This window comes from Melozone crissalis, unplaced genomic scaffold (genome assembly GCF_028551555.1).
Source record: "Melozone crissalis strain CALT ecotype California unplaced genomic scaffold, PUWL_Pcris_2 ptg000057l_1, whole genome shotgun sequence".
Lineage (NCBI taxonomy): Eukaryota > Metazoa > Chordata > Aves > Passeriformes > Passerellidae > Melozone > Melozone crissalis.
Genome location: NW_026535835.1, coordinates 4,995,870 through 5,020,757, shown reverse-complemented (window position 1 = coordinate 5,020,757; position 24,888 = coordinate 4,995,870). Strand labels below are relative to the sequence as shown.

The window sequence follows — 24,888 nt, the reverse complement described above, 5'->3', positions numbered from 1 at the left end:
TGGGTTTGCTCAGGGCACAGAAAGTGCTGAACTGGACTTGACCTGAGCAGCATGAAAACAAAGAACCAAGTGGGACAACGCTGGGACACAGAGAGTGGAGCTGGAAGTGTTCAAGGCCAGGTTGGATGAGACCTTGAGCAACCAGGTCCAGTGGAAGGTGTCCCTGACCATGGCAGGGGGTTTGAACAAGATGATCTTTAAGGCCCCTTCCAACCCAAACCATTCTGTGATTCTATGACTCCAAAACAGGTTGAGATAAGGAAAATGAGCCCATCTAGCTCCACTGCCCACGGGAGGGGAAAATGAAAGCAGAAACAGCAAATGAGGCTCTAAACCCCCTGTGTTTGTGTCTGAGATTGCAAAGACCTGGGGCCAGATTTCCCAAACACCCTCCTGGGTCAGCTGGCGTTGACTGATCTCCAGTGCCAGGCTTTGGCCTCATCCAGCATCTCCAGCTGGGCCAGGTGCCAAGGGCACTGAGGGCTGGTGACCCTGCAAGGGCATCCCTGGCAGTGCTGTGCAGGGGTAGCACAGGAGTCCATCCATGCTGTGAAAGGAACTCATTCCCCCTGCCCATGATACACACTCAGCCTGTGCTTGGGGCTGAGAGAAAAATAAAACATCTGGTGTTTTTAGGGGAGACATTTGGAAATGCAAGTGCATCCTTGCTTTGAGCTGGGACAGGAACTGCGGGAGCACAAAGAGGGTTCTGAAAACCTCTGCATGGGGCTCAAACCCACCCACACGAGGCAAGCACCCCTGTGGATGGCACGAAAGCCACCTGGTATTTCCAGGCTCTCAGACATTGATAGGGGGAAAAGAAAATAGAAAAATAATAGATGAAGCTCATTGCACAACCCAGACTCATGCTTGGCAGCGTCTAGCACAGAGCTCTGAATTTCAGCACAAAAATGTGTGGCATGCTGAAGATCCATGGATGGGGAGGAGTAACATGGCGGCAAAGTTTAAAATATGAGGGTGGGTGCAGAGGGGACCTGCTGTGGCCGAGGTTACCCCTGAGAGCTGCTGGCTTTTCCCAATAATTTTGGCTGCCACAGCCCCCTTGCCCTCACCAGTTGCAGGAGGTGCTTCCACTGCACCGCTGGCAATGGGAAGGGGAGGGTGGAAAAAAATTGGCAGATGAGAGCAAGCAAGGCCCTCCAAAACAGCATGTTCAGTTTTCTTTCCAATTTTAACTTGTCCTTGACCTCTCTTCGCTCCCTCCCAGCAGGGCTGGCTGGGCTCTGTACTTGTCCCGTGCTGCAACGCCCTGGCACGAGATGTTTTTGGTGGTGCTCACCCCTCAGAAGTGGCATTTCCATCCCCAGTTGCTGAACACATCTCCCTGGAAATATTCAGTTTAGCTGATGCCAAAGCCAACGTGAACCTGAGGTGCTGGGGATACCAAAAGGTGTCAGTGGCCATTGTGGGCTCGAGAAATGGGGATGCACATCCAGTGTGGGGGCTGGACCTGTGTCATGGGATACAGGGACCCTTGGGATTTTTTTGGTAGGGTGACATCTGTTTTATGAATCATGCCTTCAAAAGACAAGCATAGCCCCAAGTGATGGTACCCAGGGGTCCAGGGAGTGACACAACATCAGGTGGGGAATTTGGGGTGGTTTTGGCTTCACCACTGTGTCCTGACACAGCATTTCTGGTATGGGGGACTGGTTTGAGGGTCACCTGCAGCCACAGCAGTGGGGTTCCTCTTGCTCTGACATCAGTCTGCACCAGCAAAGAGGAGGCCAAGCAATGGCTCCTTCCCAAAACCAGCATGTGCCAGGGTATCCCATGTCCCTCTTTGCAACCCCCTGTGGGTCAAAAAGCCTTTGGCTTACCTTGTGCACCTCCTTTGTCCTGCTCACAGCATTGGGAAGGAACACATGGGGCCTCATCCCAGTGAAAAAGCACCAAGGGTAGATGTTGCCATAAACACAGATGTGCTCCAAAACAGGACCTGCAGCTGGATCAGGATTTTCTGCTTCAAACATCACCATGGTCAGAGCTCTGGGTGATGCCGAGATGGAATTGCATGGCCCCAAGCCCTGTGCCATCCCCCCAGAGGAGGCCAAGCTATTTAATTATTATTTATTTCACAATTATTTCATGTAGAGGTTATAGCAGGGCTTATTTAAAACCCCCCCTCCCAGCTGGGGGGGATAAGGTGATGACTATTCTGGATACAGTCAAAATTAGCACTGTTATTTGTATTCTCGTGCCCCAAGAGTGAATTTAAAAATTCCGAACTGTCGTATTATGCCACTGCGCTCATTTTGCCTTTGTCATCCCATGCCAGGCACAAGCTCAGCTCCATTTCTAGTTTGGCTCCTCTGAAAACCCACAAGAAATCCTGATCTGGTGAGCACAACTCCTTTTACGGCTGAAGAATGCCCTCAGGCTCCTGTATGGCTCCATGGGCTCCCAAATATCCCCCAAATCAGCCACAAACGGGACAAGAAAAGCAAAAAAACCCCAAAAAGGTAAAACAACAACAACCAAATAAACACAAAACCCCCCAGTCATCCAGTAAAATTGCTTTTATTTCTGTAATTTTCTAAGTATAAAACAAATCAGCCCAATATTGTGTGAACAGAGTGGATTGTATGGATGTGACCACAAGGAGCCTTCCCACGTCTTCCCGGCACACCTGGCTATTTACAGTCAGACAAAGGACATGGTTTAGGAAGCAGGAATTTAGTGGAAAAATATCTCTCATATAATAAAATAGGAAACCTCATTTCTTTCAGTTCTGTCCCTCAGAGAACACCCTCCCACCCCCCAAGATAGAACAATTTTACCTTTTACTATGAAGCACAATCTCAGAGATCTCTACATTTGGCTGTTCAGGCATCTCATATAAAAAAATCAGCATATTCCCAGCCTGAGGCCATTGAGGGCACCTGCTGGTTGCCCTCCTCTTGGTCCCAAGTGCCCATCACTCCAGGCACACACAGATTTTGGCTCATTTAATGCCCCACTCACACCAAAAGCTGAATGGCACCACAAGAACAGGTCCAGGGAGCACAATTTACCCTGTACCTCCTCACTGCAGCCCTGCAATCCTAACCCCAACTGTGCCTCACAAGATCTGCATGGGGTAAAGCCTTCTCCTTGGTCACTACTCCCAGGCTGTTTCCCCAACATGTCACTGCAGAAGTGGGAGGAAAAAGAGCTCAGATGGGGCTGAATCTCTGGCATCATTTATACATTTATAAGTGATGGCCATGCCAGGTATGGTCCAAAAATCACAGTAAGTCTCAGGAGTTGGTAGTGGGGCCTTGGGTGTGTTTGAGTTTCAGGAGTGATGTAATGCCAAGGTCACTGAAGCCCATGGACATCTCCCAGCCAGGGCCCCTGCACACCTCATATCATTATTTGGTGAGTTTTGGTGGACTGGGAAGCAGTATTATCAACCTGACGTACAAAAGAAGGACCAAAAATTAATGCTGAGTTTTCCTCTTGCTCTCCTTCTGCCATCTCCATGAGCAGAAAGTCCAACTCAATCTCTGATGCTCTTACAGGAACAAAGTCCCCCAGCCCCTCCATAGAGCCTGTCCCTCCTGCCCCCCCAGTGCCTGGTGGTGCCATCCAGCCTTGGCCGAGCAGAGCATCACCAGAAACACACACACACAGAGGATGCTCACAGTGCCAAAACCCCAAACACACCAACACAAACCTCACCCAGACCTTGGGCCACACGACACAAATAAAATGCAGGATGCAGCACTTTGCTCTTTTTCCTTTTTCCAACGTGGGATCCCCATGGGATCACACACCACAGGGGGAAGAGCTCATCCAGCAATGACACAATGCCCCAAAACAGTACAAAAGACTTCCCACCACTGCTGATCCCCCTGGTGCTCAGCCCAGGAACACAGGACCTTTCCCTCCCACCTTGGCCCCTGAGGAAGGAGTATAAAGTGCTCATGGATAATCACAACCCCATGCTGCCATCCAGCACCTCCTCTGCCCTGCATCTTGTGGAGGATCTGTCACAGCAGCCCACCACTCCTAAAGGTCTTGCTGGAAAGACCCGAGTTTTATTTATAGACTTAGACTATGCCAGGCAGCAACATCAAAATAAAACTAAAAAGGAAATAATTTCTAACCTCTGCTGCCAAGAAAAGCAAGGATCCCAGAGGTTTTCCCCTAAGCTGCTTTCTGAAAAAAGCTTTAGGGCAAAACAGCCACCCAGTGTCCATCTCCCTTGTATTGCACAGTCAGATGCCTTGGTAAGACACAAGAGCTTATCCCAAAGTGATGGTCTTGGCTCTGGGACCTCCAAGTTTACAAAAGAACATGTTCCAGCCTGTAAAACCTCCCAGCAGGCTGCTGCTGGCACACATGCAATAAATAACTACTCTGTGATCTATCCTGACCTTTCACCGAAGAATAAAGGAAAAAATACTTACATCTATGGATATTTTTCTACTTCATTGAGGTGTTTGAAGTATGAGCCTCTGTAATCAAAAGTATGGGGTGAAACCTGTACTCCAAGTAATTAAAGGATGTGGGGAGAGACAAGAGATGTGGTCAGCCATTCAGAAGGGGAAATGGGGACATGTCAAAATTGTCCCTCCTAGCAAGGGGGCCACCTGCTCCAGGCAGCTCTAATGCAGATTACCTGGGCATTTTCTAGATAGATTTAAGGCTTATAATATCAATAAAACACAATTTGCTGCTGCTGGGAAGAACAAGCTGGGACACAGCTCTGGTTTCTTGCCCATGATGGTTCAGGCTTTGGTAACTCACAATTGTGACCCAATGGCTGCATGAACAGACTGACACTGCCTGGGCTTTCACACAAGAAACTTCTCCACACCACACACATTTGGGTTAAGTTCATAACCCTCCACCTGACATTAGGTGCAGGGAAAGCAGTGTAACTCAGGTGGTGGATGGACCAAGCAGGTTCCTGCAGGCACAAGGGACCAGGGAGGCTGCAGGCCCTGCTGGACCCTCCAAACAGGGCTGGGATGCTCTGAATCCAGCCCAGCCTCTGAATCCAGCCCAGCCTCTCCCAAAATGGATGTTCACCTCAGAGAAACAGAGAAGCTGCCTCCTCTGACGACACTGAGCTGGAGCTGGACTAAATTCCCACTGGCTGTTTTTCTGCACAGAACAATGGAGATGGACTCAATCATCTTGGATGTCTTTCCCAATTCTTTAGTTCTGTGACCTGTACTAAAATAAGGTGAAATCCACCCTTTTGAGGAAAGGCAAATCACATGTCTACAGCATTAGTCTTACTGAAGCCTTATTTTGACTTATACAGTACCTGGGTCATGTCCTGGTCCTCTACACCAGGGTGGGTCTCATCCATGGCGAAAATCTTTGAAGAGGAATTGGTTATCCCACGGGATCAACTGATTAAATCATTTTGACAGAACACATTTGAAAAATAAAACTTCTTCAAGACAAAGTATAATAAGATTTTAAAAAATCAGCAACAATTTTCTAACGACAGAGTATCTATAAAGATCTTTTTTAAAGAGCTCCATATTAAAATTTCTTGAATACATTATATATTAAATACAGTAACAACATTTCATGCAAGGTTTTCTGTACAATAAATCAGCTCAGTAGTATAACAATTCTGTACATTCCCATTGGTCTGGGGGCTCTGCTCATCTTCAATGCTGGTGATGGAGAAAAGAAAGGAGGGATGATATTTGGCACCTACTGTATGGAAGGAGAGATGGTCTTGCCCAGATGATACAGAAAAACACTGGAAGCTTTGAAGAGGCAAAAAGTAGAAGAGGAAACCCAACAGCAAAGGAGCAAATGCTATCCCAGACCCTGGCTCTAGTGCTGTTGCTGGAATGTAAGAGAAAGGAAAGATACAGGCTCTGGCTAACTAAATATCATCAGGATGGATCCTAGGGGATGGTGAGGAAAACAGGAGGGAGAATTTGGAGAGCTGGAGAAGAGACCACCCACTATCAGCTTCTCAGCTGATGCAGCTCAATGGAGAAAGATAAATTTAATGGATCCCAAAATCCACTCCTGATCTACAAATCCTCACTGAAGACTGTCTGACTCCTGCTGTGGAAAAAAATCCCCAGAGGGCAAGATGAAGTTGGTGCTTTACAAAAAGGGATGCCACAACAAACACCACTCATGGAAAAAGACCACATTATGTACAAGCATACATTCATTGCCATCGTGATCCCTTGGCAGGGATGCCCTGTGCAAGTCAGTGATGGTCTCCAGAGCAGAGCACATCAAGCCATGGATGTGCTCCTAAAAACTTAGGCTGTACTACTGCTGGGGAAATAGTTAAAAATTCACTGAGGAAAGAAAGTGTGACCAGGAAGGAGTGGCGGACATGAGGTGGGCAAGGTGGGCAGCCCCTTGCTTTTCTTTACATGGCTGCCCCTCTGAGGAGAAGGACTGCCTTATATAGTGCAGATGGGATCCAGCAAGATGCCAGATGGAGGACAGACAAGACTTCATCATGCTTTGGTGCTGGATGAGCCTGAGAAGGTGCTGGGCTTTCCATAATGCAGGGATCAAACAGGACAGCGTGATAAACAGGGAGAACTTTGCCTTCCACCACATGCACCTGACCTCGAGGTGTAAACACACCTCCATGAGGTTCACACCAGTGTTGGACACACTCTGAAGCCGTGCCCAGCTGCTGCAGCCACTGGAGCAGAGCACAGCAGCAGCAACACTATGGACATCAGCAAGGCTCAACAACACGAACACACAGCCCCCTCTCCTCTCTCCCTGCCCTCACTCACTGCCAAGCCCTTCCCAGCCCCTGAAGCTGCCTTGTGCATCCCATCCCACTGGAGGATGTGCCTTCAAATCCCAAATTCCTGCCTTAACCTCTCATGAAGGCCACCTTGCCCGTGCTCACTCAGTCAGGGTGAAAATTGCAAAGAGGGTCTCAAATTTGGCAAAAACAAAATCCCAAGGAACCACATTACAACGACTCAGATCCACACAGCTCCATCCCCAAACTCTAGGCCAGCTGTCCAGTAATTGCACTCATATGTACAGGAAAAAGAAAGCTACAGAACAAAACGAAAATCAGGATTTTTTTCTTTTCGACGATTCACCCGCATTTGTCTGAGAGTCGGACACATGCATGTCCTGCTGGCTTTAGCGATGGTCACGCATGCAAGACTTCAGTCCCAGGGACAAGTTAGGGATCCTCTAGTTCAGAGTTGCCCTCAGGTCATTCATTTCTTGTCCTCTTCTCCTGAAAGGAAGGGCAAAATGAGAAATGGAAGTATTGGTGAGGGTTCAAAAGCAAAGCAGCTCCATGGTTTTGTTACTGAGAGTGGTTGCTCCTGGGTTGATCCCAGAAGGAACCTGGGATCCTGTGTGCACAGAGCTGGCCTGACTGCAGCTGTGGCAGCTCAGGCTGTGGGAGGAGGAGGAGGATGCTGGTCCCTGGGTGAGGAAGGTCTCTGCAAGAGTTGGGAAAAGGGATGAATTCACATAATTCACAGAATGACTGGGTTGGAAGAGACCTTCAAGATTATCAAGTTGAACCCAGCCCCAACACCTCAGCTACACCCTGGCAACCAGTGCCACATCCAGGCTTTGTTAAACACACCCAGGGATGGGGACTCCACCACCTCCCTGGGCAGCCATTCCAGAACTTTATCACTCTTTCCATGAAAAACTTTTTCCCAATATCCAGCCTGAGGTGGAGCCATGTGGAAGGAGAGTAGGCAGGACCCTCCTCACTGCTCCCAACGAGGCATCATGCAGGGAGAGGCAGTGGCTCAGAGAGGAGAAGCTCACTGCATCCTCCCACCACCCCAGAGCCCCAGCCCCGCTGCAGACATGGACACTGCTCCATGGGCTCACACACTTACACACACTGCCCATGTACCACACCCACAAATCCCTTCAAAACAATGAGCAAGGACCAAACTTCTCATCACAGCCACTGCCCCAGGGCTGCCCTCCCATCTTCTCCCCCTTCCAGATGGATGGGGTTGGACAGGGAGGGTATCAGGAAACACATGGCCTGCAGGAAAGTGATGGTATCCAGCTCAAATTCCATGTGAGCAGCCCCAAAATCCCTGCCAGAATTTGACTTACAACAAATAGATCCCCAATTTTCAAGCAGTTGACAGGAGTGTCCCTGATCCCTGAGGATCAGCCTGGGGTGGCTTGGTTTACCCAGAACACATCTTTTTTCCTTAAAAAAAACCCCACCCAGAAGCAGCACTTGCTAAGGAGAGTTAGAAAAATCCCTTATCATGAATCTTTGACTGTATTTCTCTCTCTTTCATCACTGCACACATCACAAAATACATCTCACTGGGGACTGCTGTTCCTGTGCTCTTGATAAATAAGGGTCCTGCCCGGGGTCACCCGTGGGGCTCCGTGGCTGCTGCCAGCCCTGGTGCCGACAGCTTCCAGGGGAATTAATAAATAACAGGCAAGGCAGAGGGAAAAGGCTTTTTTGCAACTTCTGCCAAAATTTTTTTCCAGTGCTGACTGCAGAGCCCAGCCCTTGTGTGCTGGGATAAAATGGTTTGCTGTGATGGCAGCATCCCTCTGGATGACACTGCGGGCTTTGGTGTAAGGCAGGGATGCTGGCAACTGCACTGTACTAAATATCAATGCAATAATCAAAATTAATCTCCTCCCCACTGCAGCAGCCTCTCTTCCCTCTCCTCCAGCAGCTGAGCAGTCCCCACTGGGTGACACACCAGTGGTAATTTGCCAACCATGGCAGTTCCCCTAAAACATCACCCCATGGCTGTGCAAACAGGGAGGATGCCCTGGCCTGTGGCAGGGACAGGAAGGGGACATGGCTGCAGTGTTAAACCACAGTGGATGCTCTTCAAAAAGTTGCTCTCAGGTGTCTAAAGTGACACAATCCTGGCATGGAGTGAGCCAGGTGCTTCTACCAGCCAAGGGTCCAGCTCCCACATATGCAGGTCCCTGCACGCCAGTGTCTGTCTGTCCTTCCCTCACAGAGGTGACAGGAGCAGGGGGATGCAGGACCTGTTTGCAGGGATGATGGGATGGTGACAGTGCCTCTGGATGCTGCCTCACACCAGGGGTGTCACAGCCCTCCAGCACTTGCAAAGCAGCAACTGGACAATGTGAGCTCAGCTGCTCCAAGCTCTGCTCCCCACAGACAGCTGAGGCTTTTGGGGGGGCTTTTCCTCATTGCTTTTGACTTTCCTCAACAGTTCCTACAAAAGGTGCTGCTGGAGGGATGCAGGCTCCCACTGCCAGCCCAGATCACTCTCTTCACCAAGGGGAGTGCTGCAGCCCTTGTAGCTCTGAAAAATGCACATCTCCCCCATCACAGCAGGGCAGAGCTTCAGCTGAGACCCCAGACCCCAGGAGAAAACCAAAAGGGAAATTGTCTACCATCCCTTTGCAATACCAGGGCAGCAACACGGGCAGCTTCCCCCTGCTCTTCCATTTCTAAAGCACAGCACACAGACATGAAAAACAGGAGAGAGGGGGAAATAAAAACAAAAAGCGAGGCAGCAAGAGCTCGCGTGGATAAAGTCTCGCGTGGATATTCCAGCACTGGAAGGTGCAGCACTGCTCTCCTGCAGAGCATCCCACAGCTCAAGGGATGGAAATCGTCCCCCATCCCTTTGCAATACCAGGGCAGCAACACTGGCAGCTTCCCTCTGCTCTTCCATTTCTAAAGCACAACACACAGACATATATAATAAAACAGGAAAGAGAGGGAAATAAAAAATCCTGTGCGGAGATTCCAGCCCTGGAAGGTGCAGCACTGCTCTCCTGCAGAGCATCCCACAGCTCAAAGGATGGAAATTGTCCCCCCACCCCTTTGCAATACCAGGGCAGCAACACTGGCAGATTCCCTCTGCTCTTCCATTTCTAAAGCATGACACATGGACACACATAAAAGAACAGAAAAGAGTGGGAAATAAAAACAAAAATCAAGGCAGCAGAGCTGTAAAATCCTGTGTGGGTATTCCAGCCCTGGAAGGTGCAGCAGTGCTCTCCTGCAGAGCATCCCACAGCTCCAGGGAATGCTTGGCCCACGGGGACACATTCCTCTGCCAGCACCCAGCCAAGGTAGCTCCAGGCACACATTTCCCTACAAGGGCAGGCACTCGCTCCCCGCTCTGCCGTGCCAGGGAGAGGGATGGATGGCTGCCTCCTCTGCAGGAACACGGGCAGCTGCAGCAGCTCCTGTGCTCCTGGGGCACTTGCAGGAGCTTCCCTCGGGTGCAGGTGCATGGGGGAAAATGAGGGTGAACAGCTCCTTTTTGCTATATGCTGGAGGGTATTTTGTGTTGGGATATGGAGATTTTGGTCCCTGCAAATTTTGGGCGGTCTCAGATGCAGAGCTGCATCTGGCAGGGAGTGTGATGCATTTGTCACTGCACTGCCACCTCTGCCAGCCACTCTCCTCTGGGAGGATGCTGAAGCCTAAATCTGGTGCCAGCTTTGCAGAGAAGTGCCCAAAGCTCCCTCAGTGGTGATTTTCACCCCAGGGAGCAACACCTGCACATCAGCTACAGTGGTAAGAGACTGCAGGGCAATGTGCTGCCATGGGAGAGGGAACAGGGACCCACTGGGGACAGCAACAGGGTGGGGTTGCCATAATCTTGCACCTCCTGCAAAATGACCCTGGGGGCTGCTGTCCTCACTGGGCACAAGGACAAACAGCTGCCTAAATGCTGATCTGCCACAAAAGACACCAGGTCAATCCCTGTGCATCCAAACTCCCTGTTTTTCAGTGGCCCTGCTGCTGTCAGAACAGGCATGTAGGGCAGAAAACACCTGCTTTGTGGTTTTTCCCCTGCTTTTACCACAGCAATGGTGATGCTCAGCACCCAGACAGGGCCTGCTGCTGAATGTGCTGAGAACAACCACAGCAGAGCTCCAGCACCTGTGAGGGGTTTGCTTTGAGATGGGGAACATGAGGAGGAGCAGGGGCAGTGCAGGAGGGGAGCAGGGTGGGCTCAGCAGTGGGCTGATGGTGCACAGAGGAACCTGAGCACTGGGGTTATCTCAGTGTCCTCCCTATATTTGGTACTTCTTGAGAACCACTTAGAAAAGAGACAAAGAGGCTTCTGCAAGGCCTTGGCACAGATGCCTGGAAAGCTTCCTCCTGCATGCCACAGGATTCTGAGAGAACAAACACTTGAATGCATGGAGCATGGAAAATATCAAAGATACTACAGCAAGAGATCCCTGAGGGTGGTGAGCCCTTGTGAGCCTGTCAGTGTGTGACAGACCCTGAGAACATCTCCATGCTCCAGAACATCTGCAGCTCACACAAAGCCAACCTCAGAGGGGCCAGAGGGGAATGGAGGCAGCCAGATAGGCAAAGGATGTGAGATGAAAGGCTGGATGTGAGCAGAGTGATGGGGAGAGGGATGTAAAGCACTGAGACCACAGTGAGAACTCAAGAGTCTCAGCTTTCTGCCACTTCAAGGACAAGGAAAATCCAGCATAATGGAAACACAACTTATCTAAATCTCATCAAAGGAGAAACTTTTCCATGCAATTCCTGAATCAGCAGAACTCACAGCTACACATTTACATTCCTCAGCTGAACACCCTTGGCCATGCCTTGGAGGATCCCATGCTGGAGACCATTCCCAAGCCCTGTCTTGCAGAGACCAAGTGCTAGCCTGGCTCCTGGCCAAAACTGCCATCAAACAGCTACTTCACAGGCTTGCTAGGCCTTATTTTGGAGCAAAACACAGAGACCACTGTGGGAAAGGAGATCCTGTCTGGGTAGAGTCTCTTGGCTCTATTATTGTATCTCTGTTCTATATCTAAGCCATGTTCACCCAGACACATTCCAAGCAGGTCCCCACAAGGCCGCAGGAAGCACAGGGGTGCAGCATTCAGGGATGAGACAGGTAAGGAAGCCAACCCTTGCTCTGGAGTCTTGCAGGTATTCAACTGGTGCTCCCCGCTCCATTTGGGTCTTGATGTCCTGAGAATGCCTGGCAAAAAAAAAAAATCACAAGACCACACATAAAAGTGGCTTTTGGAGGTTTTTTCCTTTGCTTTTCAAAGGCCAGAGGAATCAGGAAGAGTTTCAATTGCTTCTTTCAAGTGTGATGATTGAAGTGTGGTGATTTTGCCACAGCCGTGATAGGAGAGCTGCATGGGAAACCCTGGATCTGTGAGACACAGCAACCTGTGAGCATCAGCAGCACTGTGACCAGGGATGAGGGAAGCTCAGAGCACCTGAAACATTGGCAGTGTGCCATGGGAGGAGAAAACTGAGCTGCTGTGCTGCTGTGCTGGCACTTGAGAGGATCGTGTGCCTACCAGAAACCTCGCTGTGCTTGGAGCTGTGCCGGCAGAGCAAAGAAAAGCACTCTCCCAGCAGTGCAGAGATTTTACAGAGAAATACAAAGTGTGGGAGAAAGACAGACTCGGCCTCAGAGTACAGATTGTGAAGTGAAGGCCAAGGGCATGCATGGGATGCAACATTAACCAGCTCTCCTACACCCAGCCTGGTGCCATGATGTGGAATTGTTGCTACAGGCTCATAATTGTGGGACAAAACAGACCTGGGTGTCTGAGGAGAGATGAAACAATTCAATAAAAACAGGCTAGAAACAATTTCTATCTGGTTTGTAAACACAGGAGCTCTGCATCTCTGTTTCTCTGAGCAATTGCTGAGTTTCTGCATCAGCCCCATACAGGAAGAAAGGCTGACATGAGCAGCACCTGCACACCAGGACACACTGATGGGGAGGGAGATCTGTTTGTGACCATTTCCTGCCTGTAATGCTTCCCCATCCCATATTTCCAGGTACTTGCAAAGCCCTGCTCCATGAGAAACCAAACACAGCTGTGACAATGCCCCAGAGCCCTCCTTGACAAGCTGGCCAGACCTGCCTTCAGCCTGGAGAGGCAAGAGTGGCTTTGCACAGATTTTCTGGGTTGTTATTACAGGGTGAAGGGAAAAAGAGGGGTTTGCTATGACACAGGTTGCCTGAGGGGTGAAAAGATGGTTTGAGCAAGGTGATGGTGTGGAAGGAAATCTAGTCCTCACACTCAGATTGTTCAGAGCTTCCCTGAGCAAGGACAGTGCCCTTCCTGCCCCTCTTCTCCCTGCTATCACTGTCAGGGCCAGCTCTTCCCAAAAAATGAATAAATAAATCCTGTTTTCTGGAGAGGGGCCACCCCTGTAGCAGGCACAGCACTGCTCAGCAGCCCTGGGAAAACCTGTGGGCTTAACTCAGTGCTGAGATATCCCCCACAGCAACATCTTCTGCAAGAAATGAAAGAGAAGATGATATCATCTCTCTGGAGGGCTGCCCAAAGACAGGCTGTGATTTACAGCATGGAGCCCAGGAGCACACAGGAACTGCTGCTCCAATGTCACAGGAACTGCTTCTCCTCTGGTTGTGCCAAGGGCTGCAATCTGAGAGATCCCTTTAAAGTGGGCAGCCACTTTAAAGCCAGTTTAAAACCAGTTTGTAAGGTGTTCAGCTCTCAGTGGATCTCAGCATAGAGGTTGCCAACACCAAATAAGGATGGACAGAGAGGGGTGGAAATCTGAGAGGAAAAAAGACAGGTTTCCTGTTACAAATCAGTGTTTGATTTGTTTTGCTTCATAAGCAAAGGGATCCAGTTCCTGGAGGCTTGAGAGGAGCTGAATTAATAACCTGTGGCAGGTTTATCTAATGCTCCAGCTCCAAAGGGAGCATTTCAAGCAGATGTAATCACCAACTGCTCTGCCAGGCGTGGCACCAGGAAGGAAGGGAGCAGGAGTAGCCCCTTTGCACATCAGAAGTGGGTGAACATGCAGGTGTGACATCACACAAGCAGAGGAGGTGAGTGAGGGATCCACAAAACCCCCAGGAACCCCAAGCAAAGTGCCACCCTAACCCAGGGGGTGCAGACCATGCTCACCATCCAGGTGGTTGCGGGAAAGGTACTTGAGGCCTTCATCCAGCAGGATCACAGGCAGGGAGATCTTCATCACAACCACCCACTGTGGCCAGCTCAGGGGGGTCACCTGGAAGATGAGCTGCAGGGTGGAAAGGGTTGGACATGTCACTAGGGGAGCAGGTGGGATATTTTGTTGTTTTAGGGATCACATTGTTATGGGGAAAAGGTTGAGAGAGGGTCATCACAGAGAGGTATAAAGAGGGAGGATCCAGACAGCCCAAACAGGAGGATTTCTTCAAGGTCTGTCATGATCCAAGGTGGGTTTTGGCCAAGATTAGTGAAAAATTATAGTCTTAACTTCTCCTGCAGATGGGGAAAGTGAGGCACAAGGCAGGGCTGTGTGTTTATGTGGTCACAGGTGCTCAGCAGGTGACAAGGGACAATGCAACCTCCTGGGTATGGAAACACACTTCATCTTAAGCACCTTTGGGCACCAACCAAGGCATCCCCAACCTTGCAAAGGAAGGAGACAACTCCTAGAGGGCTGAACCACCCTCTGGAGATATCTAGAGCCTTTACATTGCCCATGGAGAGACCTTCATACTCCTGGCTCATGGGGCAGAATGACTCCTGATTTCCATAACTCATGGGGCAGAATGACTCCTGATTTCCATGCTGGGTTGAGCCATGGGACCTGGCCCTGAGGGCACATTCTGGAAACAGCCACCCCAGAAGTTTCCCGACCCAAAGATTGCCCCAGGGATGTCCTTGTCCACAGGAGGCACAGGGAGGTGACAGAGGGCACTCACAGGCATGGGCTTGACATAGAGGATGAGGAAGTGCAGAGCCATGGACATGATGATGGCCCCCAGCAGCCAGATGTTGAGCCAGGGTGGCATCCGCAACAGCGACTGGTTCTCAGAGACACTGTGAAAGTGAGGGGACAAGGTTAGCCCCAGAAACCCCCCCCCACATCTGCCCATGCTGGGAATTTCATTTCCCTCCAACATGCAAGGCCATATGCTACATCCTTTCTTTTCCAGGCTCTTCATCTGCAGGCTTTGCTGCAAACTGGATGTGGATACAACCAGCAATGCATGGATTAGGGCTGATCATTAATGACCAAATCACTAATGAATGCAGATCCAGTCCTTCCTTCACTTCCTGTGCTCCCAGGCACAGCACACTGCCTTGGAGCAGTTCCTCTATGGAAAACCCAGTGCTCCCCTGTGAGGATGCTCTGAACGGCTCTGCTGAGCCAAAGCAAAGCCCTCAGCCCACCCAGAGACACTCAGAGAGACAAAATCAGTCACACAGAGAGCAAGGAGAGCAGCCCTGTGGGCAGCACACCTGTTCAGAGCATTGCACATTTCGATGGTCACCAGCACAGACAGAGCCATCGTTGTTGGGTATCGCGACTCGAAGATCTCACAGTCAATTCCTTCAAAGATGGGGTTGTCCTCGGTGCACCTCATGAAGTTCCTCTGTCAGCACAGGAAACTGCTGGTAAATACATGGCAGAGCAGCAGGAAAGGCAGGAGAGAGGAGGAAGAGTCGACTGGTTGGGGGGCAGGTGATGAACTGGGCTGCTGTTAAATATCCCAGGGATCAGAGCAAGCAATAACGTGCTTCTCTTGGGGTTGGGCCTTAGGGGTATGGCTGGGCAGTGCCTTGAGGCTCTCAGGTGCAGTTAGGAAGGAGTTTGAGCACACACATGTGTCTCCATCAGAAATCCATCTTGCATTTCACATGCCATTGGGATGTGATGGCACGTGCTTTCCCCCTGCCCTGCAGTTTTCACATTAGCTGCAATAATGGAATGTGAGAACAGATCTCTTCCAATATGGGATGAGGCACAGAAGCTACTTTCAGCTTCTCTGAATCTCTCTGAATGTGAAACTTTCTCTACCATGCTGGTGGCTGGCAGAAGCAAGGCTGGAAACAGCCTGAGTGAGAGAATTCGCTTCTGTTTTAAATTACTGTCCTCTCCACTAGGAATCTGGGAATGCTACAACCAACACAGAGGAAAGATAGATAAAAGACCCCAAGACATGAATGCACACCCTCACCCATCTCTGCAGCTGTCAGCCTGTTCCGTCCTGACTCACCAGCTGATGGAAGGAGACCTGCGGTCCCTCAGCGTCGTACAGGAACCACCAGGTGGCTGCTCCCACTGTGGCCAGGCCCACGTACACTGTGGCCAAGAGAGACACCCTTACCCCAGCACCAGACAGGGACCCCGGCTGTGTTGTGATTTCAGGGTTTGCCTCAGAACCTCGGGCCCCTCCCCTGATAATTCCCTGCCAGGTGTGTCAGTCACCTCTCCTTTCCCCACCCTGACCCCTCCCAGCCCTGTCTGTCAGTCCTGGCATTCCAGAAGGGCACTGAGTGATTGGCAGATCCAAAGGATGCCCTCTACCCCTGGGGGGCATTGGGCCATCCAGGCGTCCTTTGTCCCTTTGTCCCTCCCCTCCTGTCCCTGCTTGGTGGCTCCCTGCCCCTTCCCTGCCCTCTCCCCGGGTTAAAGGAGCAGCAACCACGGGCTCAGGGAGTTCTGTTGGAGCTGGTGCTGCATTCAGAGGCCTGTGGGCCAGAATAAAGCTCTGGATCCAAACCCTCCATCAGAACCGACTCCTTTCCTTCAGCATTGCCTTAAAGCTTCTCTGCCAGAGGGAAACCTGAGGAGCAGTCCCTGTTATGGGGGAAGCTCCATCCCAGCACCACCAGAGCTCCTGCAGGGCTGGACTTGTCTCCTTGTGCCAACTGCAGCACCCAGCCAGCCAAAAGTGTCTGTGGGGTGAAACCACACACCCAGCCAGCCAAAAGTGTCTGTGGGGTGAAACACCACACACCCAGCCAGCCCAAAGTGTCTGTGGGGTGAAACACCACACACCCAGCCAGCCCAAAGTGTCTGTGGGGTGAAACACCAACATCCAGCCAGCCAAAAGTGTCTGTGGGGTGAAACACCACACACCCAGCCAGCCAAAAGTGTCTGTGGGGTGAAACACCAACATCCAGCCAGCCAAAAGTGTCTGTGGGGTGAAACAGCACCGTTGCTGCTGTTTGGTTCAGCACCAAGGACCAGACAAGCTCAGACACATCTCATCCAGCTATATTGGTAATTATTCCAGTAGACCCCAGCCCAGGACAGCCCAGGCCCACCCTGACACACCCCTCCAGCCAGCAGCACCCACCTCCCACAGCCAGGTAGCGGAAGAAGAGCCAGCCACTGATGAGGGGCTCCTTGGGGTTGCGGGGCTGCTTGTCCATGATGTCCAGGTCGGGGGGGTTGAAGCCCAGCGCCGTGGCCGGCAGCCCGTCCGTCACCAGGTTCACCCACAGCAGCTGCACGGGGATGAGGGCCTCGGGCAAGCCCAGGATGGCTGTCAGGAAAATACTGCAGGGAAAAAAAAAAAAAAATAGGAAATTATACAAGCTCTAGGCAGCCAAGGTTCTGTGTCATGCAAGGGGGAGAGAGCATCTGGATCCAAAGCCTCAAACTGAATATTCACCCCAAGTCCTTCAGACAAACACACACCCCCTGATAAGGAAGCTGAAGCCCAGCACTGAATTTGGCAGCTAAAATTTTTTTCTGTTGCTATTAAAATTTGCTTTGCAGCTGTAACCCAACTATTGATGTCCCCAGGCTACAAAGGTTCCCATTCCCAGCACAAACACCCATGCTGAATGCAAGGGCAAAGGATGCCCAAATGATCCCAAGGTTGGTTGTGCTGATGTTGCTGAGGACTGGGAGGGATGGGCAGGGGCAGGGATAGCTGTGACTGGGTGACAGCCGCCTGTGCACAAATAACTGCACCCAGATCAGGCACTTGCATGAGCTTAAATAGGCAATACTTTGACAGGTCCTGCAGTATGGCAGGATTGTAAAACTACAAAAAAAAAAAAACCAATCTCCCTGCCCTTGGGGAATGAGACATGGTGCCTGGGATTACCAGTCTGGGCCCTACGTGCTGCTGCAGCATGGTGCCCGCTGTGGGAGGCTCTCACCAAACAACCTCCCCAACGTTGGAGGAGATGAGATAGCGGATGAACTGCTTCATGTTGCTGTAGATGGCTCTGCCCTCCTCCACGGCCGACACGATGGTGGAGAAGTTGTCATCAGACAGCACCATCTCAGCAGCTGACTTGGCCACGGCCGTGCCTGACCCCATGGCGATGCCAATCTCTGCCTTCTTCAGCGCCGGGGCGTCATTGACACCGTCACCTGTCTGCACACAGCCGGGGTCAGCGTGGAGGGATTGTGCTGCGCTGTGATGTCATGGTTTGCCTCAGATACCCTGGGCCCCTCCCTGAAGATTCCTTCCCCAGGTGTGTCAATCACTTCTCCTTTCCCCTCCCAGCCCTGTCTGTCAGTCCTGGCATTCCAGAAGGGCACTGAGTGATTGGCAGATCCAAAGGATGCCCTCTACCCCTGGGGGGCATTGGGCCATCCAGGCGTCCTTTGTCCCTCCCCTCCTGTCCCTGCTTGGTGGCTCCCTGCCCCTTCCCTGCCCTCTCCCCGGGTTAAAGGAGCAGCAACCACGGGCTCAGGGAGTTCTGTTGGAGCTGGTGCTGGGTTCAGAGGCCTGTGGGCCAGAATAAAGCTCTGGATCCAAACCCTCCATCAGAACCGACTCCTTTCCTTCACCATCGCCTTAAAGCTTCTCTGCCAGAGGGAAACCTGAGGAGCAGCCCCTGTTATGGGGGAAAGCTCCATCCCACCACCACCAGAGCTCCTGCAGGCCTGGATTTGTCCTCACATGCCCAGCTGCAGCACCCAGCCAGCCCAAAGTGTCTGTGGGGTGAAACACCACACACCCACAGCCAAAAGTGTCTGTGGGGTGAAACACCACAGTGCCGCTGTTTGGATCAGCACCAAGGGCCAGCCAAGCCCAGGCACATCCTGTCCAGCCATATTGGTATTTACTCCAAAAGGATTGAGCAGGGTGGGGAGGAGGGGACAGGGGGTGGCAGGCTGTCCACGAGGGCTCACCATGGCCGTGATCTCGTTGAAGGACTGCAAGTACTCCACGATGCGGGACTTGTGCGCCGGCTCCACGCGGGCGAAGCATCGCGCCTCGCGGCACGCCTGGCGCTGCGCCTCGGGGGGCAGCTCATCGAACTCCCGGCCCGTGTAGGCCCTGCCAGACACGTCCTCGCTCTCGGAGAAGATCCCGATCCGGCGGCAGATGGCCACCGCCGTGCCCTTGTTGTCACCGGTGATCATGATGACGCGGATGCCGGCCTTGCGGCACATCTCGATGGACGAGGTGACCTCTTTGCGCGGAGGGTCCAGCATCCCCACGCAGCCCACAAAGGTCAGGTTGTTCTGGGAGGGAGGAACACACCCCACACTCATGTTAACCCCTTGGGATGTGTCCACTTCCCTCCCTGCTGTGAAACCACCCTGGGCTTCACTGGGTGAAGAAACTTCCAAGAGGTTTCTGGAATTTATGGTATAAATTCCTATCTATTTATACCATAAATTCCTACCTGTGGAATTCTGGGGCAATTTCCTATCATAACTGCCCCGTGGATGCACTCTACAGCCCCAATCCAACAGGATGCTCCCGTCCCTCTGCTCCTCCTCACGCGTTTTCTCTTTTCTCCCCTTCTCCCCATCCCTCCCAATAGTCTCCTCATCAGTCACTCCACAGGAAAACACACTCAGAGATGGGGCTTGTTATCCTTCAGATCATCCTCTGAGGTTTGCAGAGGAGATGAGCCACAGAGAAACCAGAGGGAAAATCTGTTGAGAGTTTTTTGCATATTGAGGAGTTTTTGTTAGACAATGGCCATATTCAGCCAATGCACAATCCAGCCTGTTTGCACTAATGGGCAATGGTCACGTTCACAAACAATGAATAATGGACATATTCAGAAATGGGGTTGGTATATCCTTGAAAGAGATACAAGATGAAGAATCATCAGGACTCAGCAAGTTTGTCAGCAAGCTTGGGAAAATAAGAAAAAGGTGAGTCATGGGTGGGTCAGACGACCACAGCAAGACACGAGAAAAATTAGGTGATCCAATCAGCATTCTAATTTAGACGTGTGAACAGCTGGGATTAACCAATCATGTATTAGCTAGAGACACGTGGACAGTACAGATTTATTATAAATATAGTCTTGTTAGGAATAATAAATTTGGCTTCACTGGATCATGTTGGTCATGGTGTGATGTCCCTGAACCTCTGCGCCCTGCATTTTTGGGGGAGAAAAATCCTGCTGGGACAGCTGGGGAAACTCTGGGCACAAGGAAGATGGAGAGCAAGGCCAGATGTGGGGCGCTGTACCTCGTAGTGGACGAAGGCGGCCGAGTCGTGCAGCTGCATGCTCTCCCTGCGCACAGGTGTGTCCTGCGTGGCCAGGGCCAGGCAGCGCAGGGTGTCCATGCCCATGCCCCAGTCCCGGATCCTGCCCAGGATCTTGTCCCTCACCGGGGCCGTCAGCGGGACCTTGGCGGTGCCCACGCGCACGTGGGTGCAGCGCTCGATGACGCTCTCCGGGGCGCCCTGTGAGGAGGAGAGGAGGGCTCAGGGGATGGGGTGAGGATGGATGGTCAAAGGAAGTGTCAGAGGGAGGGAAGGCATGAAATTTGGGTAAAAACAGAGGAAATCTCCCCAAATTCCAGCATTCATGCCAGCCCTGTGGCTCAGGGCACTCGATGGCAGCCTCTGACTGAACACACCAGGATCACACCCAGATCACCAAGAGCAGGATCTGCTGGAGAGCCAGCTGGCCCTGAAAAACCTACAGATCCTCCTGAAATACTCCCATCCCACCCTGTAAGAGCGACAGGGGGTAGCACGGTCGGGATGGATGGAGATGAGAGATCTCTGAAGCCAGGTCATGGAATTTGGGGCTTATTGCAAAGGGCCTGGATGCAGGGCCCTGCTGGGAGCTGCCAAACACAGCTCAGAGCAGGGCTGAGAGGAGAGAGGGGGAGAGAGGATGAGAGAGTAAAAGCATAAGAGTAGAAGGGGTGAGAGCTAAGAGGCAAGAGAGCGAAGTTCCCATTACAATACAATAAATCATCTTCTGTGCTGAATATTCTCATTCTCACTAACCAATCTGGTACAAGATACAAATCCTACAGCATTTACATACAGCCTATAAGAATCATTACATTACCATGCTGTGTTACATTTTAAACCCTAAAAACTCCTCTTTGGGCCCCTTCTGCCAAGCTGTAGGGTCTGCTCTGACCCTTGGACCTGTCTGCAAGCAGAGGGTGTTGTTCCATCAAAAGGGGATCACCTTCAGCTGGCCACACCATTGTTTTCCAGGTGTTCAGTAACTGAGGTATCTCAAAGCTTGCTTTCATTCCAATCTCACTTATAGTTTCCATATTCTCAAAATCTTTTGCCAGACAATCATATTTATAAGGCTTTCCTGTTTCATCTTACCCAACACCACCCCACAGACCCCTGCTCTGACCTGCAGGGGATGAGAGCTGAAAATCTGTGAGGGAACAAATGTGGGATACTCAGAGGATGCTTGTGATGCCTTTGCAATTCAGGAAAACATGTCCTTGAGTACCCCAGCCTCTCACGCCAGCCCTCCTGACCTTACAAAGCAGCCTGACATTACTCTTTAATATAAAACTTGCAATCTTTCTATTGCATCTCTTAAAAAGCTCTCCCAGGGCCACAGATCCAGAGGCTTCAGAGGGTCCCAGCCTGGCCTGGAGGGCAGAGTTCACTCACCCAGATAATTTCCCAGTGGGAACAACAATATCCAAATCTTCTCAGTCAGCGGGGAGAAATTCCACCGCATCTCTTCCCTTGGGAAGAAAATTTCCTATGAAACACTTTTATTTCTGGCTTCAGTGGAAAACTGGACATCATCCTTTGGGCATTACTGGCATCCAGAGGGTCCAAGCCTTTAATAAAGGCAAGTGCCCAAATTCTGCACAAGGGCAGCTCTCCCTTGCCCCAGCACTGGCACACTCAGCAGCACCTTTCCCTCCCTCTAAACCATCTCCCCCCTTTCTTCCCTAACCAAATGGCAAAGACTCACCTCCTCCCTGACCCCACCAGCCTACCTGCTGGATCCTGAATCCCCAGGCAGCTCAGAGTTTTCTCCAGCACTGCAGGAGATGCTCTGCAGCTCCCCTCACCTTCCCCAGAGTGTGAGAGGAGCTGCAGAGCATCACCACTGCCCTGCACAGCCAGGGCCAGATGATGCTGTGTCAGGACCCAGGACATCCCTCTGGCTGTCCTGAGCAGCCAGGGCCCCTGCCAGGGGGCTCAGGGACCCTGGCACAGAGCCCAAAGCACCTGTGGGTTTGATTATGACCCATGGAGCAAGTTACCAATGTTATATGAAGACCAGCAAGCCACAATAGTTTAGGTAGAATAATAGTGAAGTTATCACAGGGTGGAAAAGTAGATTTTAGGGGTTTTGGTATGGGGGTTCAGGAGGCAAGATGGAGGGAACTGGGCGTGTCCAGCCTTTCTCCTTCTTCTTCTTGGCCTCCATCTTCTGATGTGATGTTGGCACTTTTGGATTGGTTTAGAGTAGAAGCTCACTGTCTAACATAGGTGATGGGTATTGGAAAGTAATTGCAAATAATGTACATGTAGTTTTTAGTATAAAGACATAACACTGCCCCGGGGGCAGGCAGCGTGCCTGGAACTCTTGCTGAGCTGGCCTTGGCAGGGCAGGAGAAAATCTTTTATAGGTAAGATACAATGAACAACCTTGAGACCAGGAACTGAAGAGCTCAGAGTCCTTCTTCAAGCGCTGGGCTGGGAAAAGAAACTTTGCAACTTTTCTTGGGGTCACTCTGACAAGCTAATGATCCTGACACTGCTGGGTGTGTGAGGGGCAGCTGGACCCTGCAGGTGCTCCAGCCCTACCTTGACAAACCAACAGTGGCTTCAGCCCTACCTTGACAAACAAACAAACCAACCAACAGTGGTTCGGCCCTACCTTGACAAACATCTTGCTGCCAGCAGAGTTGTTGCCAGCCCCGCTGGGGGTGCAGTACACGGACATGGACTTGCGGTCCCGGGAGAACTCCAGCGTGCACTCCTTCCTCATCAGCTGCTTGATCACCTGCAGGAACAGCACTGGGCTGAGCAGGACATGCCAGGGACACTGGTGCTATCTGACAACCCTGCTGAGCCCCTGGGATGGGAGGAGAAAGGCAGACACAGGAGCCAGGAAGGTTTCTGATAAGCTTTCCTTATCAGAAAGGAGTCAGAATATTTATTACAACCTGCACAGATCTATCCTGGGGAAAAATGCTGGAACTGAGAGCCCTCTGAGCAAGGGAAGACATTGTACGATCCAACAGAGGAAATACAGACCCAAAATAAAGTGTGTTTTCACCCAGGACAGGGAAACACTGGAGTAGGGGAGTAGCCAAAACAAGATATTTTCATGTCAAAAATAGATGTTTCCAAGGAGCAAATGTCACTGGGGCAGGCCAGGCTCTGGGGAATAGGGTTTGATTCATGCTGGAGGGTGGCTGCTCAGTGCAAACTGGACACCCAAAGATAACTCCAAACTTGCTCATCTGCAGCCAGAGCTCAGGCCCTCATTTAGAGGGTCTCTCCTGCCTGAGCAGGGACTGCACTGAGTTGGAGCCTCAGGAATCACCTGCTCCAAAGCTCCATGTAGGCTGGTCCTCAAAGCCCTGGCATCAGCTCCCCAGGGCCACTGTTCCAAAAACAGCTCACCATGAGAGCCCAGAAATCACGTCCTTGTGCCAAATCAGTCCTGTCAACCATTGCAAGTGTTTATTTGCCCAAAAATCAGCCATGCTCAATCCCTCCTCTCCCTCCCATCCCCCAGTGCTGATGGGGTTTCTCCCCACTCACTGAGTTGCAGGCGTTGGCTCTCTCCACCTTAGACAGCTTGCTGAGGTCTGTGTTGAAGACATTCATCTTCTCCACCAGGCATGTCAGGGCTGTTTCAGTGGCTTCCCCCACCTTCTCATAGACTTTTTTGGACTAGAGGGCAGAAAGAAAGAGCTTAAGCTTTAGAGCACATCCTCCACACACTGCTGCTGCCCCGAGGATGCTGCCATCACCACACCAGAGCATCCTCCAGGGATGAGCAAAGCCAGGGAAGGGGATCCCAAGGGACAAACTCTGCTGGCTTTGTCCTGAAGCACAGCAAGAGCATCCCCCCTACCCCACCCAGGCCCTGGTGCCCCCACACCTCATTGTAGTCCAGCGAGGAGTCATTGCAGAGGGCACAGATGGTGGCCAGCTCCACCAGCCCGTCGTACTGCCCGCACTGCACCGGCTGCTCGTCCTTCAGGCTGCGGGCAGAAAACAACCATGGGGAAACCCAGAGAACACAGGGAATATTTCTGTGTCTGCTCTGGGGTGCCCTGACCCCCAGGGCAGCACTGACTCTGACACTCATTCATGGAGAAAGTTTCCTAAACTCCAGAATAGACTGGAGTCCACAAAAGTGAAATAGATTATAGAGAGTAGTGTAGTTATATCACTTAGGTGGGAAATTTAGGTTTTGGGATTTTTAGTATGTTGTGGATGGAAACAAGATGGAGGGCACAGGGTGTCCTCCTGGATTTCTTCTTCTTCCTTCTTCTTTTTGGGTTTGGGTGGCATTTTGTAATTGGGCAGAAAAGTCCCCATTGCAGCTCTTTGGGATCAGTTATTGGGTTAAAAGGGAAAATAATCTACAGCAATCGGTTCTTAATTGGATAGTTTAGTCTTAAAAGACCATATAACAAGAGATTGTTGGCCATTTTGTGCCTTCTAATGAAAAGCTGTCAAGCTCACAGTAGTGAGGCTGTTTTACTGATAAGAAATAATAAACACCTGAGTCTGAACATGAACTACCCTCTCAAGTGCCTTCAATCCAGGCCCAGAGAAACCCACAACTGGAACCACCACACAACCCCAACAGCCTCACACCAGCTCACACCTTCAATACAATTAGCTCACCCTAAACATCCCTCCTAGGGGGATACATAGCCTACACATCACTCTTGTAAAAGCGGAAGCAAAAGCCCAATAAAGCACCAGTGCTGGCAATAAATCCTTGGGTTCACATTTTGTACTTTAT

The 24,888-nt window shown here is 51.1% G+C and overlaps 1 protein-coding gene across 1 annotated transcript in view; it reads right to left on the bottom strand.

The window, feature by feature from the left end:
- Positions 1–4,602: 4,602 nt before the first annotated feature.
- The window catches only part of ATP2A3 (ATPase sarcoplasmic/endoplasmic reticulum Ca2+ transporting 3), a 59,866-nt gene continuing 39,580 nt past the window's right edge, over positions 4,603–24,888 (bottom strand). Inside the window, exons 10-21 of the mRNA XM_054287018.1 lie at positions 24,013–24,115; positions 23,670–23,801; positions 22,777–22,902; positions 20,136–20,354; positions 18,833–19,168; positions 17,848–18,068; positions 17,034–17,236; positions 15,948–16,033; positions 15,190–15,323; positions 14,649–14,766; positions 13,861–13,978; positions 4,603–7,213 (exon numbers count right to left, since the gene is read on the bottom strand). Of these exons, the coding sequence (XP_054142993.1) occupies positions 7,194–7,213; positions 13,861–13,978; positions 14,649–14,766; positions 15,190–15,323; positions 15,948–16,033; positions 17,034–17,236; positions 17,848–18,068; positions 18,833–19,168; positions 20,136–20,354; positions 22,777–22,902; positions 23,670–23,801; positions 24,013–24,115 (1,816 nt within the window). The 3' untranslated portion in view covers positions 4,603–7,193. The remainder of the gene's footprint in view (positions 7,214–13,860; positions 13,979–14,648; positions 14,767–15,189; positions 15,324–15,947; positions 16,034–17,033; positions 17,237–17,847; positions 18,069–18,832; positions 19,169–20,135; positions 20,355–22,776; positions 22,903–23,669; positions 23,802–24,012; positions 24,116–24,888) is intronic.